The following is an 18,211-nucleotide window of genomic DNA, read 5'->3' on the forward strand; positions in this document are numbered from 1 at the left end:
GAATGGGTTCTAAGTTAGCTAGCCTCGGGCCAATGAGTCTGGAATGAGTCAGGGTCTGGCGCCTCGCTCATTAGTGTCCAGATTATCATAGACGGACCACCTGCTTTCGTAAGTATATTGAGATGAATTGGTTCGGTTCAGAACATCCAAACAAGGGGCGAATCTCTGGCCCTACTCTAGCAGGTAGTGGCGTGGGATCTTTTTCGATAACACGTTTCCACGGTAAACCACATGTTACACACGCGTTCTCAACCATCCATCAACGCCAATTCTTCCAGCGCAAGGGCAGTGTGGAGTTGAGGAAGCTCAGGTCATGAGGAACTCAAACCAATCTTTTCCGTGTGTGTTTATCTTTCGTTCCGTTATTCCGTATCAGATGACGCTCATGCGTGGTAGCACATCTTTGACGAAGTAGGCTGTCCTCCACCGCTGACTCTAGTACTCTTCACCCACCACTCGAACGTTGACAGGGAGCCAGATACCGGGATAAAAAATGCCAGATTTACCTGCAGTTCCTCTATGGGTACCTGCAAAGCCTACATCGGAAGAATGTGCGTTGCAGTATTTATCGATCAAACTGTTGAAATGCTAATGAGCGAGGAACGCCAGTGAAATATGCCGACCTACCAATAATTGACTTATCTCTTCCCCCAAAGGAGTTCCTCGGTCAGGTAGAGAAGGTGAAAACTGCGATGGAAACGCACGGTTTCCTCTTCTGCATCAACCATCCGTATAGCGTCGAGGAGGTGCGTATTTCCAAAGGTTCGAGGATTTCTATTAGAACGTTCTATGGACAGATGACTCGGATGTTCTCGATTGCCAACGTGCCATTCACAGAGAGTCTTGTGCCCTTTGAGGAGAAGAAAAAGTATGAAGGTACTATGAAGGTTAGTGGGAGCTATCAAGGTTATAAGTTGAGGGAGTATTGGGTGCGTACAAAGGGTATTTCTGTCTTCCATCTGATCTTATTCTCACATTCTTCACCCCTCCCCTCAAGCACATCGATAAAGGCGTCCGAGATCAAGTCGAAATATACAATCGTACGTACCTCCTTTCCAATACACCCATTTCTCCCCCTGATATCGATTTGGACTCTAGTCAACCGAGACATTTCAAAGCGCGAACATCCAACGGCCCTCCGCCCATTCTTGCCCGAAATTCAAGACTTCGCGAGGAATAATCATGTCAAAATACTACATCCGATCCTTCGGTTCGTCGCCCTCCCTTCATGTTTCATTTTGTTCATAATCGTATTGACGGCGCACAATCAGACTGTTGGCCCTAGGCCTTGACCTACCAGAGAACACCTTCGTGGAAATGCATGGGTTCGATAGCGTCGGGGAAACTTACGGTGGAGTGGCTCCCTTTTTCCCTCTTTCGCGCCTCACTAATTCTCAACAAGTGCGGTTCATGAAGTAGTAAGTGAAACGTTACCTCGAAAACCGCTTCTAAACATTCAACCTTCACTGCTGGGAATCAGTTTCCCGCGTACTGAGGACGATGAAGTCAAATCAGGCGGTGTATGGCTGAAAGGCCACACCGGTTCGTCGGTTACTTTCTCAAACGGCCTCATTTTTTTTCTCAACGATCACCATCTCTTAGACTTTGGAACAATCACGATCCTATACTCTCAACCGGTATCTGCCCTACAAATCCTGGGTATCGATGGCAAATGGCGGTGGGTTAAACACCTTGAAAATGCCTTGGTTCGTTGTTTCCTTTCGGTTTTCTTTCCCGAGCCTCCGGCGAGCTGATGGTTGTCCGGGGGGAAATCTCGATTATCGACTCTGGCTAATTTCTTGTAAATATCAGGTAATCAACGCCGGTGATGCCATGGAATTTCTCTCTGGTGGAATGTACCGAGCGACAATTCACCGCGTCGTACAACCTCCGATTGATCAGAGAACCGCCGAGAGATTGGGAGTTTACTACTTCTGCTTGACGGATGATGATGTGAAACTGGCTCCACTCGTTCAAAATCCTCGAGATAGGAGGTTTGAGAGTGGGAAAGAACCGACGATGGAGACGTGGAGAAAGGAAAGGACGAGTAGGTACGGCCAGACTGAGCTCAAGAAGAGTACCGATACCGGCAGGGAGACGGTGGAAGAAGAGGTGGTTGGGGGTGCCGTCGTCCGACACTATAATTGAATGTGCGGGGTTGCACCGCTGAATCCTCAATACAAGATCATTCATGCAGAAGAAGGGCCTAGGGCCTAGTCTTCGATAGACAAAGTGTATTTTCTGTGGAAGCCATGCTTCCCTACCCTTGGAACGAGTTGCCTTGAAACACAAGCAACTAGTAAGAAAACCCCCCACAGTTTCCTTTTTTTTGAAACTGCCACTCTCGAACGTCCTTCCGCTACGTTTCTCAAGCTCTTGTAGGTCCCACGTCCATCAATCCGCAGTAAACAAGCGAGGCACTGCCATTCCCGCGATGGATGGATCTGCCACGTATCGAAGATTCCAAGATTAACCGATTGTGATAACTTTCTTACTGACATTCCAGATTTCTGCAGCTTGAACCAGGTTCGGTTTGACTGAATAGGCGCCCCATATGTGAGGACCAAGGGAATCGGCGGTTAGTTTTATTTTGGCTTAACTCGCGTAGTTGCAATCAAGCCTAGCGACGGGTTGAAACGTGCAGTCATTGGTTACCTGACCCTCTACATCTAGTGATTCTAACATTCGGGTCGGAAACGCTGCGGCTCTTTTCAGTGATATTCGATATCCGACTCTGATATTATATCAAAGGGTATCAAAGAACGATCGTTCAACTCGGGCACCTTTGAGACACTGTTTTGGGGCGAATCACTGGAGGTATCCAGAATGTGTACTGCCTTATTCTCAATTATAATCTGAAGCCCACGCAAACCCAATCTGAAAGGATCTATGATCCATAGCAAAGCAAATACAGCACTAACAAATTATGATCCATGATACATGTCAAGATACTGATACTCTTTGCGCGCCAGTAACTATCAGCCTGGCACTAAGCTCCGGAGATTCTGCGGCCCGGATGAAAAGTGGAAAGTGAGGGATTTAAGCGTTTGGGTGTTGTGGCATTTGACGCTATATCTTGCCAGTGGTTCCAGAACAATTTTCGCGCGAGTGAATACTGAACGCGAACAGTTAAGCCAATGACAAGCTAAATAACCTGTCTACCAGGCCGCCTATTATATATAGCAGTTATCCCTGTACTGACGGGCAATCATTCAATCCAAGGCGTTTATACATTTACTAGTACTAAATATCTGTATTGACTGTAAAAAGATCAGTGATAGCTTACAGGAAGAAGCTCACTCTTCTCTCCTGCATTTGTCACGTACATGTCAATATCTAAATGCTGTACCAGAGCGCAGAACTTCATACAAAACAAAAGACAGGAGGTTGGCTTGGAATACCGTCCATCGGTACTAACACCTCCGATATTCATTCCCCAGAACTTACAGGCTTCTTTCATTGTCGCCTGGATTCCCCATTTGAGAGCTACGAGAGAAGGTAAACATGGGTGCAACGTCTTGCGCGTTTCCTTTGAATAAAACATTCTTCAACACACTAGGACTAGCCGCGCTCCTGGTAACCCTCAGCACTCCGTTCTATTCCGGGTTACGGGACAGTGTAGTCCCTGGCGCCCCACCCGTCGGAAGTTCAGTACTTTTCTGTCGAAGGGGTGGGAAGATGTGTACCGAGTCTTACTACCAAAAACGCAGGATCGTCGCCGCCGGGAGCCTGAGGCAGTTTGAGGAGGGTAATAGCACGGATTAAAGGGGACCAATGAAATCATGTTCCGCTGTTCTTTGGTACGCCCCACATACGCGAAATGCATAATTTCCGCCCATAAATTAATGAAAAGAAGAGATACTTAGAAAAACGAATCGGGAGAAAGGATCGTGACTCCATCTCTCTGAGCCTTTCCCTGTAGTAGCTGGCTGGGTGTTCCGGGAGCTCGGAGAATTCCAAGTTCCAAATGAAGATCAGGAGTGCGCTGAAATTAAAAGCTCTTCAGGTTCCTGTGAGATTCTTCTCACCGCCTCTTTCATTTGGTCGGAGATAACTCGATATCCAACAACCCGACTGACTCTAAGCTACAATCTGCTTCCCTACGTTCGGGATTAGAAGAATGAGAAGGAACCCATAGTAATCTCCCCCGTGAGTTCGGGGATGCCCAGCGTCTAAGGCCAGAGCGGCGATAGACGCAGAATCCGCGTCCCAATATCCGTAATCCCCTTCCCGGATAGAAAAATGTAAAAGCCCTTTCAAGTCAAAGGAGCAATTAATGCCGCTCGAAATCGAAGCCGAAGTCACGTACACATTCCAAGTATTTTTGTCTGGGATATGAGCGCTTGAGCGCGGGTCCGGATCCTAAGGCCTAAACACCGACATGAGAACATAAGAAAACGTGTTCAATGCGGATTCCGTCTCCAAGGACTTCTTTTGAATGTAGGCTGTAAGATAAGCCGATGCACTCACTTCATGTCCGAAGGCCGTTTCTCGTATGTTCTCATTTGCCCTTGTTTCATTTCCGAGTTGCACGCGTTTGAGTCCACTACATCATGAGATCTCTTATTCTTATCTTCTCTGGCCACGCATTCGAGGAAATGAAGGGCAGAAGCATACATGGATGACCACTACGTAGGTCGTTTCAACCGGGTTTATCATTCTATCGATGAACTGGCTCGCCCGTCGTTTCAGGTTGCAGGGTCAAACTGCTCGTCATGAATCCATCGGCCCGCATATATCAGGTTCCGTCGCCGTTGGAGAAACATGGTCAGTTTGAAATTGTTATTTCTAAATCCTTCTCCCCATCCCCGTAGGATGCCGAAGGGCCCAACATACATGTACTATGGATGGAAATACTGTTCTACACGTCGCACGTGCGGTCAAGATCTAGCTACTCGAGCAAGCATTTGGGTAGGAACTCTAAGTAAATGAGCCTTATTCCAAGGAGTTTCAATCACGTCCCTGACCCGGATCACGATTATTCGCCCTAGGCGTATAAGAACGTGCACGAAGATTTACCATTTTAACAAATAGAGTTTCTTGCTTGTTTTAAAGCTTGAAGGGTCCTGTAGTGTCCGTCAATTTCAAATTTTGCCTTTTGGAAAGATCCCTTGCTAAAAGCTTGCCTCTAGGGCCCATGAAATTGTAGCAACTGACGTCTCAGCTTTCCCACTGCAATGACGTCCTCACATACCAGCAAACACGTTTTGATGACGCATGGCCTCGGGCGCAATCACTTATACCTCCGACTCCTTTGAAGAACAAAAAGGCTCGGATGTAAGTAGAGGTCGGTAGGACCATGATCTGTACAGCAAATGTACAGGTGGTACTACCTACGTCACTCTGGACCCATTTGGCATATGGACCGAGACACGTCGTAAAGAGGTAGTAACTCTGCAACCATCGATATCGGTTAAACATCGATGAGACACCCACAACAACGACCCGGTTACAGTACCGGTTCTTCTGCTCGGATTTTAGTGAATCGGTCCGGCTCGATTCGTTTTGATGAAAGAACATTAATCTCAAAGGTTTGGAGGTAAGTTCCGAGGAATATAATGTAGCTACGTTCGGACGGGGGTCACGGAAGGCGGCATCGCATGCCGTCGTCGGCTCTTTCAGCCAGTGTTGGACGGGCGGTGCCCCTTGGTGCCCTGCCTTTGAACGTGGGCGGTGGTTTTTGGGCACCGCCCTATGGGCACATTTTGAGGCAGCTGCCCTTTAGTGCCCTGCCGAGTCCGGCATTTTCGTGATGACAACTAATCTAGTCTTATCTGATCTGATATTCTGAACTCTGACATCACCGATCGTACTTTCTCAGACAGACTCGCGGAGACCACCATACATCGTGGGAAAGGCAGTTCAGGGGCACTAAACCACCTGGTGCCCGCCTCAAAGGCACCGCCCTGCTGCCTTTTGACAAAGGCAGTGGCATGCCACCGCCCTTGACAACACTGCTTTCAGCCATGATTTGTATGTAGCGATGGCCTTCAAGTATGGAAAACAAAACGCACTATGTATCGGGCACATGGTGTAGTTGGTTATCACATCCGCTTAGCATCGCGGTCCAGTGTTATAGCGTTGGTTTGCGGGGGGTGCTGGGTTCAATTCCCAGTGTGTCCAATGAGGAAAAGGGTGTTAATTTTGTGTCTCCCCAAACCGATTGCACTTACAGTCGAATCACCTATAATGTATATGCCCGAAAATGCATTGATTTTCGGCTTCACCGACTCGGTTTGCGGGAGAAAATGCATACCTTTCTGATTTCGCATAATGCATACCTTTTTGGCTCAAAAACCGATCCTCATGGGCCAAATTCACCTCCAAAAATGCATACCCCCCTTAGTATGTAGGTCCCAAGCATGGAGTAAATCATTCGTAAATTTGTCCCTACAGTACTATTTACTGTACACCCAACATGCCCCCAAAGCGGAACATGGCGATCACGGACACCACTGATCAGGAAATTTTCGAGGCTGTTATGAAAAGAGGTGACAATTACGGAACCGGAAGGTACTGAAGCAGTCAAAATGGTACCTGTCCCAACTCAACGGGAGGCATTACAAGCTGTTGGTGTGCTGCAGAGGTATATAGAGGTAATCACACATTATTTTGCTCGAAAATGGTCTTTTCTAGTGATAGAAGCTCTACAATACAGTTTTAGCTCTTTTGAACCCATACAGTGACCCTAAAAGTTATAAAAAATAATAATTCTAGAAATGCATACTCTCTAAAAATGCATACTTTTTGGACCCAACCGAGGGGTATGCATTATAAGAGATTTGACTGTATACCTATCAGATTATTTGGATGTAACCTGAAGTTCAGATAAACTCACTCAAATTCCTGACGCGACAAGCTCTCAAGATCTCAACACTCAAGGCCTCTATGAGCATAGCGTAGTGCAGGGTGGTTGATCGCTCTCAGCCTGTGTTTATGATTTCTTTACAGTTTAATTATCGCGGCACAACGTACCTACCGTTTAACGTGCCCTTTGGTCGATTACGACGGTAGAATAATATTGATAAATTATCCAATAACTCATAACGAACGTGTACTCGATTTGATGCTTGCGGTCCTCAATAGTTCCTTCATCGCCATATAATGGGGAGTAACTACGTCGTTACCACCAAACCTAAAGAGTTTCGTCCCGCCGGGGTTGGTTATCCCCTATCTTTGCGTTCTGGGGAAACGCGGATATATTTTATGTAGCGGACATTTCGGGAGAAGCAATCGTCGTCAGCCACACTGCTCGTAACCTTAAACCGTGTATTATTTGATTCATGAAACCTATTAACGTTTGCATTGCCAGAGTCCAGGTTATGCGCTCAATTGTCTGGGGCTTTGGAGCGGCCGATTGGCTGTCAAATAAAGATATTATTCGAGAGGTAGCAGATGAAGACCGCCGCTTCTCGATTCTGGCTTTTGGTCTAAACGACAACGGATGGGGAAGAGCCCCAGAATGGTCGAAACTATTTGGGTATAATTATCAATTATGTGTCAGGTCGTTGCCTTTAATTGGGTATCTGAATCTTTATTTCGACCCACCACTGGAGGCTCGGAATACCCTCTTTACAATGAATCGTGACATGTCCGCACAACTTATCAACGTCCCTCATAAGGGCGGTTCTGACTTGCTGACGACAAGGCAACCTTTGTCACCAGGCCCTCGTGCCTCGTCAATGTCGGCTCAAAAACATAGTACTTGACTGGCGCTCCTTTGAAAACTTGATTTCTCGAGAGGGTCTGCGTTGATTAGCCATGGCCTTACTACGTTGAAAGTGAATCGAGTGATACTTCCAGGGCTTCGCGATGCATCTAGGTTAGAGTATTTTCAGTCTACCCGAGCTTGAAAAGTTGAAACCAATCAGAGGTTTTAAAACAAACTAGTTACTGGGCTACAAGGAGATCTACGAGGTTACACTAATGACCCAGCAACTATCCACAATTGTTCTGATGCCGCGGTGCCGCTTGACTCGAGGGGATTCTGTGAACCTGTAAGTGCCAGCCCGCATTGTTTCCGCTTCGACTTTGAAAAGAGACAGGAGGAATGGAATAGTTCAGACTAATTGTATATCCATCGCCGAGAATGCCGCGTCAGTGAGAATGGAACGCCCATATTAGGAATCACAGTTGATCCGGCATCGGCGGGGACCATCCGACCTCCGACCTCCGTTGACAGTTTTGCAACGAACTCCCACCATCTATGCTTCACGTCAAAAATTAAAAGGCCAGTTCAGACTTTTGGGGGGAAATCCAGGTGCTTTGGTACGAAAAATATCATTAAAGAGCTCTTTTTTCACCTTTCTTATTCACGTTCGCGTTCTAATCTTTAGCCCCCATCTTCATCTCCATCTCTCAGATATCGCGTCACGACCCCGAACATCCCTAACGAAGTCTAATACATCCTCAAGAATCAATGTCCTTACCATCTACCTCTCTACTTAACGGAACCGGAACGGAAAAGAGCCATGAAGGATCCTTACGCAAAAAGCGAAATTTTAAAGCCCTTCAATTACCTACTGCATCCAGACAAGCACCTCTAGGACCCCGACCCCGACCTCCCCAGGTCACTACGACTATACCAACACCAGGAAGCAGTAGCACGAGCTCTGTTCCGGATCTCAAGCTACCGCCACGGTTACCTGACGACAGTATGTTGTCGCCAGAATCCACCACGAACCAGCGGAAGACGTTACAGCTCGCTCTCGAGAAGATGGATTTGAACGGGAAAGCAAAGGATAAGGATAAGGATACCGACGAATCCAATGGAAATAAAAAGAAAAAGGTCTTAGACGCGTTACCGAAACCAGAAGAGCTGCGTAATCTGGCAGAGTTGGGGATGGGGAATGGAGGGAGCGTGATGAAGGTTGAGCATGTTCCGAGTGGAATCGTTATGGCAAAAAAGGTGAGGTTTTGTTCTTTTTAGTTTCGTTGTTTTCTGAGTAATGTCCTTTCTTTGTTGTCAGATCGTCCTTATCGATGCAAAACCGTCCGTACGAAAACAGATTCTACGCGAGCTACATATTATGCACACATGCGACTCTCAATACATCGTCTCTTCATACGGAGCCTTCTTAGCCGACCCTAATATCTGTATCTGCATGGAGTTCATGGATAAAGGGAGTTTTGATACGATATATAAGAGGATCGGTGCTATAGATATCGACGTGGTGGGTAAAGTGGCAGATAGCGTGCTGAAAGGGCTGCTGTATCTATATGATGTGCATCGGATTGTTCACAGAGGTGTGTTGATTCGCGTTGCTTCCTTTATTTTTCCCTCTTTGTTCGTTCTGGCTTCCTCCACTGTTACGAAATCCTTCTCTCTTTTCCCTCCTCAAAATTTCGTAAGGGTCACTTAGCTGCCCTTGAAACCCGGTTCTGTCTATTCACCTTAGCGACCGCTCGAACGACAGCGCCCAGGCAACAATTGGATATTCTTATTCTACCTCCTATCACCCATTCATGAATTGAATCATCTAATCCTATCATTTACCCATCTAGACATTAAACCCTCCAACATTCTCCTCAATTCCTCAGGCGAAGTCAAGCTATGTGATTTTGGCGTTTCAGGAGAACTCATCAATTCACTCGCGAATACATTTGTTGGTACATCGATCTATATGAGCGTATGTTAACTTCCCGCTCGTTCCCTCTTCCCATGTTTTTTTACTACAGTTTTTTTTTGTACAACTCCAGCCCGAACGAATTCAAGGTGCAGAGTACTCTATCCGATCTGATGTTTGGTCATTGGGTATCACCATCGTCGAACTCGCCCACGGAAGATTCCCATTCTCCGAATGTTCCGACGACTTCCTCAATTCCGCTATCACTCCCGGTGTTGGTTTCGACGGAAGACCACCCTCGACTCTTATCTCCTCTCCACAACAGCACAGGAGCATCAGTATACCCGAAGAGAAAGAACTACCTCCGCTCCCTCCACTTGAAATACCCAGACGTGACTCTCTCGCACCTGGTATTGGGAACGGGAACGGGAACGGGAACGTAAATAGCCATGGGAATGCCGCTACGACAAGACGATCTCGAGGCGTTTCGTTACATGGAGGAGCTATGACGATGAGCATTCTCGAGTTGATGCATTTGATCGTCCGAGAGCCTGCGCCTACACTCGTAAATCTGGATTCGGATTCGAAGAAGTTCCCGAAGGAAGCGAAGGATTTTGTTGATTGCTGTTTAGAAAAGGATGTAGAGAAACGGAAGACTCCGAGGGAGCTTGTGGGATATCCGTGGTTTGGGATGATGAATGTGGCGAAGGTGGATATGAAGGTGTGGGCTGAGAGTGTGTGATGGATCGGTCGGTCTGGCGGTTTCAGCTGTTCTTTTCTTGTTTAACGATTACCTTATGAAATTTACCACTGTAGAATAGTCTCTTCTTCTCCGCAGCCATATACTACTTACGGACTAGTCGCCTTGAGATAGAATATACCAAGGGGAAGTCAATTCGACCATGGCATCTCAATTCTCAGACAAAACAATGAAATGAGTTGCGATGCGTTAAGACACGATACGAGTACGAATTGAGTACGAATTTTTAAATACTGGCTGGAAGTATTGTATTCTATCATATAATGGATAAGAGCTAGTGTTTATTGCGTATCAGAGCTGTAATCGGGCGGTGCCATTCCTGCCTCCAAAGTCGCCATTATCCTTGTTACAACTTCCATCTGACGACGAAGTACTTGTACAACGTCTTCTTCCTGATTTGATTCATTGATACCATCGGGAACAGCCCCACTTCTTGAGTTCGATTCTTGGGATGATTGATCATATGCCTCCAACTCACGTTGAAGTCGCGCCCTTTGTTCGATTATCTGCGCCCTTCGTTCCCTAATATCCATATAAGGTGAATCGGAACCGGAACATGGTTTTGCATCCAAATAGGGGGCTGGATATGTATGCTAGTGTAAATAATACTGTTGGAGCTCAGAGGAGCTTGGATTATATAACTTACCAAGGTTTTGTTTATGTTTCAGCTTTTTGTTCCTTCGCTTCAAAATGTAAAAGACAAAGGCGGAGACCACAAGCAGGACCACACCACCGATTGTGCCACAGGCAATAGCACCGGTACTCGACTTGTGAGGCTGCGATTCCTCTGAATTGGTCAGGACTGTAGCGGTAACCGTCGAGAGGCTAACAAGGGGCACGAAAGTTCAATTAAGATAGCGAGTCAAGCTGAATGGGCAGGACAACCTCACCTTGTCTGTGTGGACGCTGGCGTCGGATTTTCAATACTAGTTCACAACGTTAGTACTGGAAGTTGGTCAAAAAGAACTTCCTTACGATATAGCCGGTGAAATGGGAGAGCTTGTAGTAGCTTGGGCGGAGGTGAGACCCGGTAGTGGGGAAGCAACTGGCGTCCCAACATTATGAAGGGAACTAGTGGTTGTTCCATCGGGGGACACAGCCGCCTCTATCACTCCGGGAGCTGTAAAGAATGTGTTCAGGCTACAAACCAATTTTTTAAATCAGCGATGTAGACCAGAGTAGTAGCAAGACCTACTCATTCATGTCGACCGCTACAACCTTAAATGTCCTATACCAACGTCCTGCATTCATTATTCCTCTTAGAGATTTTGTTTTACTCACATAATTTGGGTCATTGTCAAAGTAAACGAGCCGATTCTTTGTCGTGCCTGCGCGTTGTCCACTGAGAGCGGATTCAACGAAAGACCGTGGCCGTCCACATCCATAAATTCCCGAAAACTAAACTCGTCTGGATCTTCCAAGTCGCGAGTCCAGTTGAATGAAATGACCTGGCCTATGACGGGAGCAGTAGGGAGAGGTGGGTTGATTTGAAATGCTGTAGACGTTAAACACGAAAACACGAGGGTACATCTGCAAGTTAAAGGTTAAACATTTAGTTAGCCAGGGGAAAGATAAAAAAACAGAAATTAGATCAGACATTATCAGCCTATAGCGTCCCATGATACAGAGTCGTATGTTGAGGAAGTGAAGAGTTTCGTTGTCGTCTTGATATCGGGGAGTATAAATATTCTACGAGCTGCTGATGTCCTCAGTGTGTGTAGGAAACTGGCAACAAGATCCATCTTCTCCTGTCGTCGACCATCGACTCTTGATTGATCTCCCAGTCTGCCGTCGCTTTGGCGAGCGCATGAGACCACCCGAGTGCGTTTTCCGGTCAGCCAGAGACGGTGTAACCAGACGAACATTGCTTTCATCGACGACTAGATCCTACAACTGATTCTATCAAATGCTCGCAGCACCCTGATGAACTTTTCGAAGATCGTTACCTGGTAATGAAGTTGAATTCATAACAGCAACTTGAAGAGGCACGAACAGATGGGTATGATCAGCAGATCGACTCTGCAGAGTCGTGAGTGGGTTATAGATATTGTGTATCCATGACTGTAATCAGGCGCCGGCAGCCCTGCCATCCCTCTCTACATCGTCTCTGAATGCGGCGGGATCGGGGGGTGGGTAACTGGGCCTGATGTCGTTGACGAATCTCTTTGCCTTCAAAGGACCAGAAGTATGGTTAGTTTCTATGTTTTATAGTCTGCATCACCGGAATGATCATCATGCGCACGTTGTGAGTTTCCCTGCGGCACCGTAAAACCTGGCAACATCTCCAACGATAACATGCGCTAGTGCCATCCTCTCGCATGCATGAGACGTAAATGGCGTCAAACGACCTACTTAATATGGCTGGATGTGCGATACCGCGGGTGAAAGGCTACCGGAGGGAGAATGTGACGGAAAAGCCAGCATTGGGGTAGCAACAAGGAGGGCGGTGAAAACTGCACGTGCTCCAGGGAGGCGGGCCTCTTAGAAATCTCCACACCTGATTGGGCGAATAAGATCTCCGACGTCCTTAATACAAATTACGCTACTCTGATAACGTCACTCGCATTACGTTGGGCTGGTTTTGGGAGCCCTCCTCGTTCATCAAGGCTTCATATCTATATATCGCTCGTCAATGAATGACCTAGATTCCGGAATAAAGTCCAAACGATACGAGTACAAAGGGTCCAAATTTCTGTATAATGGCTAGGAGTTACGGTAATCGGCTCGTACGGGAACTGAAATCAGGCGGTGCCATTCCTGCCTCCAAAGTCGCCATTATCTTTGTTAAAACTTCCATCTGACGACGGAGTGCTTGTACAACATCTTCTTCCTGATTCGATCCATTGACACCATTGGGAAAGGCCCCACTTCTTGAGTTCGACTCTTGGGCTGATTGTTCATACGCCTCCAACTCACGTTGAAGTCGTTCCCTTTGTCCGATCATCTGCGCCTTTCTTGCCCCGATCTCCATGTAAGGTGCGTCGGAACTGGAAACTGGCCAATCCAAATAGGGTGTTGGATCTATATGCACCGCGAAAATTTGATTGTCGGAGCTCAGATAAGCTCATTTGAGTTATAACTCACCAAAATCATGTTTCAGCTTTTTGTTCCTTCGCTGTAAGATACAAAAGACAACCGTGGCGACCAGAAACAGGGCAAGCACGCCGCCCACTACGCCGCCGGCAATAGCACCAGTATTCGACGTGTGAGGTAGTGCTGTAACGGTAGCCGTCGGGGGGCTAGCGACGGCACGCAATTTCAATTTAGAAAGGAGAAAATCAAACTGAATTGGCGAGAGAGCCTCACTTTGTTGGAGGAACAATTGGTGCGTACACCGGGGTCGGAAGTCGAAGACTGGTGTTCCAGTTCGCGTCGGCAGTACTGGGAGTTGGTCAATAAAGATCTCCATTGATAGGGGAAACTTAGTATCCTTACGATGTAGTTGATGTACTGGTGGTGGCTCCAGATACAACTATGGTCTGAAGTCGTTCAGCCACTATCGTTCCGACAGCTGTAAAGAACGTGTTCATGCTACAAAAGAACCGATTTTCAGTTTAGAATTGAGCAGTGGCAAGACCTACGCATTGTTGTCGACTGCTACAACCAAAAATGGCCTATCCCAACGTCGTGCCTTCAGTACCCTCCTTCTCAGATAATCTTCAATTCACTCACGACGGTTGGAAGAAAGTTAAAGTAATTGAACCGCTTTCCTGAAGTGCCTTGTCCACTGGAACTGGAAATATAGGTGCTAACTCTGGCGAGCTAAGTGGGATTTCCAGAAAACTAAACTCGGATGGATCTGTCGAAGAGTTGCGAATCCAAGTGAACGTAACGGCTTGGCCTACGATGACGGTAGAAGGGAATGGTGGGTCGATAAAAAATGCTGTAGAAGTCAAGCATGTAGATACAAGAAGATATCTGCATGTCAAATCTTTAACCAGAGAAGATAAAAAGCAGAAATAAGGTAGTTCATACATTATTGCGTAGGGCCGCATGATACAAAGCCGTAGGTTGGGGAAGTGAAGAGTTTCGTTGTCTCCTTGATATCAAAGGGTTTAAATATTCTGCGAGCTGCTGCTGTCTTTGCAGGAAACTGGCAACGAGATTTATCTTCTCCCGTCGTCGACCATCGACACCTGATTGATCCCCAAACTACTGGCGCTTTGGCTAGTGCATGAGACCACCCGAGCGCATTTGTTTGTCAGTCATAGATGCCTAGTGCAACCAGACGAACACTGCTTTTTCATCACACCATCGTGTTGAGGGCGAATATAGACGCGAGACAACGAGACAATCCCACAGAGATGATGAGGACAACCATGAGGCGAACTCAAGACGCAACGATGAGATGGATGAGGCAAAAAAAAAGGATGGATTGATTACATACGCAGTACCCACGAACGTGACACAGTACCTACGCCGGTCCCGGCATCGGGGGGGAAACCACAGATTCCAACACGTCGAGGACTAGATCCTACAACTGATTCTATCAAATCCTCTCGCAGTACCCTGATGAACTCTTCGAAGATCGTTACCTAGTAATGAAATTGAAGCTTCATAACAGCGACTTGAAGAGGCACGAACAGAATATGGGTATGATCTCGACTCTGCAGAGTCGTAAGAGGGTTATATGTATTATGTTCCTCCTGACTGTAATCAGGCGCCGGCAGGCCTGCCATCCCGTCTCTGCCATTGCTATTGGAGAACTTGACCGCATCGTTTTTAATTGCGGCGGGATCGGGGGTGGGTACCTGGGCCTGATATCATTGACAAATCTCTTTGCCTCTAAGGACCAGAAGTAGGGTCAGTTTCTATGTTTTATAGTCTGCCCCGCCAGAATGATCATGTGCACGTTTTCAATAATAGGGAACTTCCCTGCGGCACCGCATAACCTTCCAACATCTCCAACGATAGGAAGTCTTTCAAGGCTAAAAATGCATGCATTTACTATTCGGATTCGAAGTATTTTGTTCATTGCTGTCTAGGAAAAGATGTAGAGAAACGGAAGACTCCGAGGGAGCTTGTGGGATACCCGTGGTTTGGGATGATGAATGTGGCGGGGCTGAGAGTGTGTGATGGGCTGGTCAGTCTGGTAGTTTTAGCCGTTCTTTTCTTGTTTAACCAATTATCTCATGAAATCTACCACTGTGAAATAGTCTCTTCCCCGCAGCCATATACCATTACGAACTCATCGTCTTTATACCTATCGAGGGGGGAGAAGGAGACGTCGAATCGACCGCAATTCTGAGAGACAAAATAATGGTATGAGTTACGGCCTCGTAACGTTGAGACCTGAACACGATGTATGAATGTCCTAGATTCCTAGAATCCGGAATAAAGCACAAACGATGCGAGTACAAAGAGTACAAATGACGGCTGGGGCTACGGCAATCAGCTCGCACGGGAGCTGTAATCGGGCGGTCCCGCCTCCAAAGTCGCCATTATCTTTGTTAAAACTTCCATCTGACGACGAAGTAGTACTTGTACTACGTCTTCCTGAGTTGATTTATCGACACCATCGGGAATGGCCCCACTTCTTGAGTTCGACTCTTGGGCTGACTGTTCATATGCCTCTAACTCACGTTCAAGACATTTCCTTTGATGCTCAGATGCGCTCGAATCACTTATAAGTTATAACTCACCGAAATCATCTTTCAGCTTTTTTCTCCTTCGCTTTAAGACGCAAAAGGCAAAGGTGATGGTCAGAAGCAGGACCAGCACGCCACCCACTACGCCGCCGGCAATAGCACCGGTGTTCGACTTGTGAGGTCGTGATTCATCTGACTGGGTCAGGACTGTAACGGTAGCCGTCGGGGAGCTAACGACGGCACAAAAGTTCAATGCAGGAAGGGAAAACTGAATGGGCGAGACAACCTTACTTCGTGGGAGGAATAATCGATGTGTACGCCGGGGTCGGATTACGAATACCGGTGTCCGAGTTCACGTCGGTGCTGGGAGCAGGGGTCTCGAGTCTCGAGCCCGAAAGATTAACCAGTATCGCTCCGGGAGCTGTAAAGAACGTGTTCTTGCTACAAAGAAACAGATTTTCAGCAGCTATCGGGTAGAATAGAACAGTGGCAAGACGTACTCATGGTCGACTGCTGCAACCATATACGGCCTATTCCAAGGTTGCAGTAGCCTCTCCGAGATATTTTTCAATTCACTCACGACGGTTGAAAGAAAGTCAAGGTAATCGAGCCGCTTTCCTGTTGTGACTGATCCATGTTCACTTGGAATAATACTGGTACTAACGGGGACGGGTCAAGCGGAATTTCTAGAAAACTGAACTCGGCAGGATCTGTCGAATCGCGAATCCAAGTGAATGGAACGGCGCTGCCTTCGATGACAGTAAGTGGGAGAGGTGGGTCGATACGAAATGCTGTACAAGTCAAGCATGAAGATACGAGAGTATATCTGCAAGTTGGATCTTTAGCCAGAGAAGATGAAAAGCAGTAATAAAGTAGGTTCGTACATTATTCCATAGCGCCGCATAGTACAGAGTCGTGGGTTGGGGAAGTAAAAGGTTTCGTTGTCTTCTTCAATATCAGCGGGTATAAATGTTCTGCGAGCTGCTGCTGTCCTTGTATGGAGGAAACTGTCAACGAGATACATCTTCACCCGTCATCGATGACCAACTACTCTTGATTGATCCCCTAGAGTCAGCCGTCGCTATTTTTTTATCTGTCAGAGATGCCTGGTGTACCAGACGAACATTGCTTTTCATCACACCTTCGAGAGTAGTTCCTGTATTTGTTTCTGTCAATGCTCACAGTACCCTGATGAAAGTTCGTTACCTGGTAATGAAGTTTCATAACGGCACGAACAGATGTGTATGATCGACAGATCGAGTGGGTTATGGATATTATGCATTCTTCATGACCGTAATGGCAAGCCTGCCATTCCATCTGCACCACCAAAGTTATACAGCCCGCGATCGCAGAGTCTGGGTTTTCAACGATAGGAAGTCTTTTCGAGCCCAGAATGCCATAAACAGCCATGAGTAAACTGCTGACTGCGCGCTACCGACTCGATTCATAGGGCCTGCTCGCGAGGCACGCAGTAGCGAAGATGCAGATAGTGAGATGATTGGAGAAGGAATGCATGACAGATGGGACTGATTGTGGGTTAAAGTAAGGGTTGAGAATCGGAAGCAACGAGTGGTGGATCGTAGTAAGGCTTGCGGCCATCTGAGAAAATATTTATACATTAACCAGCGAGCAGGTATAACTGAAACGCCCTGTCACTCACCATATCTAGGTTCCGCCAACCACACATTTCACATCATCGGTAGTCCTGCTAAGCGGCAGAGGCGTTCGCATTGCAACCCATGAGTAGTTACTACGCGCTTTGACTAGATAAATCTGGATGAGTCCGGTCAAGGCGTAAGATTAATATCACATTACGGTTCATCTTACTTACAACCTCCTACGAATCTTTTCAAGCTTGTTTCGGGCTTCGGCATTTAGTATTGGACCTCGACCTTCAATTATTTTCCAGAATTATTGTCATTGATGATGGCATTGAAAGGGAGAGCTGTCGAAAACGTCCTGACGCGAAAGAAAGAAAAAGTCAATCAAAAAGCGTTCGAAGAGGGCCCAACGAGAAACTGACAGCATACGTTCTTCTAACAAGTCGAAGCCTTGGGCATGGTGGTGCGAACTGTGCGAAGCCAATGGCCAGCGGTTGTTATTCAGCGTTTCGAGAATCGTATGGGCGATTGTAGGCGTTCGAGTTCGAGCTGAAAAAATTTGTGCTTGTTTGACCGACTGTTACGTACTTACAAACATGCGTGACGCGTCCCTTCAAGTTCAACATTCAACTGCGTAAAGTTTGCGTCTCTTTTTCTTCTGGTGTGGGATAATGGTCTGTGAATCTATTGCTCTCT

At 46.9% G+C, this 18,211-nt stretch overlaps 5 protein-coding genes and 1 non-coding gene across 6 annotated transcripts; 3 read left to right on the forward strand and 3 right to left on the reverse strand.

Annotated features, from left to right (window-relative positions):
- The first annotated feature begins 202 nt into the window (after window positions 1-202).
- On the forward strand, window positions 203-2,224 carry E1B28_013036 (uncharacterized protein). Its single transcript, XM_043158184.1, has 12 exons — window positions 203-341; window positions 397-411; window positions 471-551; window positions 610-746; window positions 798-929; window positions 998-1,040; window positions 1,099-1,210; window positions 1,272-1,351; window positions 1,403-1,418; window positions 1,481-1,542; window positions 1,603-1,706; window positions 1,813-2,224. Exons 3-12 carry the CDS (start codon window positions 494-496, stop codon window positions 2,146-2,148), a joined length of 1,080 nt encoding a protein of 359 aa, XP_043003527.1. The 5' UTR covers window positions 203-341; window positions 397-411; window positions 471-493; the 3' UTR covers window positions 2,149-2,224.
- Window positions 2,225-6,022: 3,798 nt separating this feature from the next.
- On the forward strand, window positions 6,023-6,123 carry E1B28_013037. The gene has a single exon. It is a non-coding gene; the product is annotated as a tRNA-Ala (tRNA).
- A 2,060-nt stretch (window positions 6,124-8,183) lies between these two features.
- On the forward strand, window positions 8,184-10,493 carry E1B28_013038 (uncharacterized protein). The gene is made up of 5 exons (XM_043158185.1): window positions 8,184-8,268; window positions 8,337-8,908; window positions 8,970-9,246; window positions 9,505-9,629; window positions 9,700-10,493. Exons 2-5 carry the CDS (start codon window positions 8,420-8,422, stop codon window positions 10,306-10,308), a joined length of 1,500 nt encoding a protein of 499 aa, XP_043003528.1. The 5' UTR covers window positions 8,184-8,268; window positions 8,337-8,419; the 3' UTR covers window positions 10,309-10,493.
- An 88-nt stretch (window positions 10,494-10,581) lies between these two features.
- E1B28_013039 (uncharacterized protein) lies at window positions 10,582-12,765 on the reverse strand. Its single transcript, XM_043158186.1, has 8 exons — window positions 12,320-12,765; window positions 11,924-12,272; window positions 11,608-11,856; window positions 11,522-11,554; window positions 11,302-11,466; window positions 11,217-11,252; window positions 10,973-11,151; window positions 10,582-10,906 (listed from the first exon to the last, which is right to left on the reverse strand). The coding sequence occupies exons 2-8, from the start codon at window positions 11,944-11,946 to the stop codon at window positions 10,608-10,610; spliced, it is 984 nt and encodes a 327-aa protein (XP_043003529.1). The 5' UTR covers window positions 11,947-12,272; window positions 12,320-12,765; the 3' UTR covers window positions 10,582-10,607.
- A 209-nt stretch (window positions 12,766-12,974) lies between these two features.
- E1B28_013040 (uncharacterized protein) lies at window positions 12,975-14,689 on the reverse strand. Its single transcript, XM_043158187.1, has 7 exons — window positions 14,302-14,689; window positions 13,999-14,244; window positions 13,908-13,940; window positions 13,762-13,857; window positions 13,633-13,707; window positions 13,411-13,565; window positions 12,975-13,347 (listed from the first exon to the last, which is right to left on the reverse strand). Exons 1-7 carry the CDS (start codon window positions 14,319-14,321, stop codon window positions 13,037-13,039), a joined length of 936 nt encoding a protein of 311 aa, XP_043003530.1. The 5' UTR covers window positions 14,322-14,689; the 3' UTR covers window positions 12,975-13,036.
- Window positions 14,690-15,717: 1,028 nt separating this feature from the next.
- Window positions 15,718-16,938, reverse strand: E1B28_013041 (uncharacterized protein; the record flags this gene model as incomplete). Its single annotated transcript, XM_043158188.1, has 6 exons — window positions 15,718-15,899; window positions 15,969-16,144; window positions 16,206-16,355; window positions 16,415-16,444; window positions 16,495-16,740; window positions 16,799-16,938. 6 exons carry the CDS (start codon window positions 16,936-16,938, stop codon window positions 15,718-15,720), a joined length of 924 nt encoding a protein of 307 aa, XP_043003531.1.
- Between the last annotated feature and the right edge of the window lie 1,273 nt (window positions 16,939-18,211).

This window comes from Marasmius oreades, chromosome 9, assembly GCF_018924745.1.
Source record: "Marasmius oreades isolate 03SP1 chromosome 9, whole genome shotgun sequence".
NCBI classification, from domain to species: Eukaryota; Fungi; Basidiomycota; class Agaricomycetes; order Agaricales; family Marasmiaceae; genus Marasmius; species Marasmius oreades.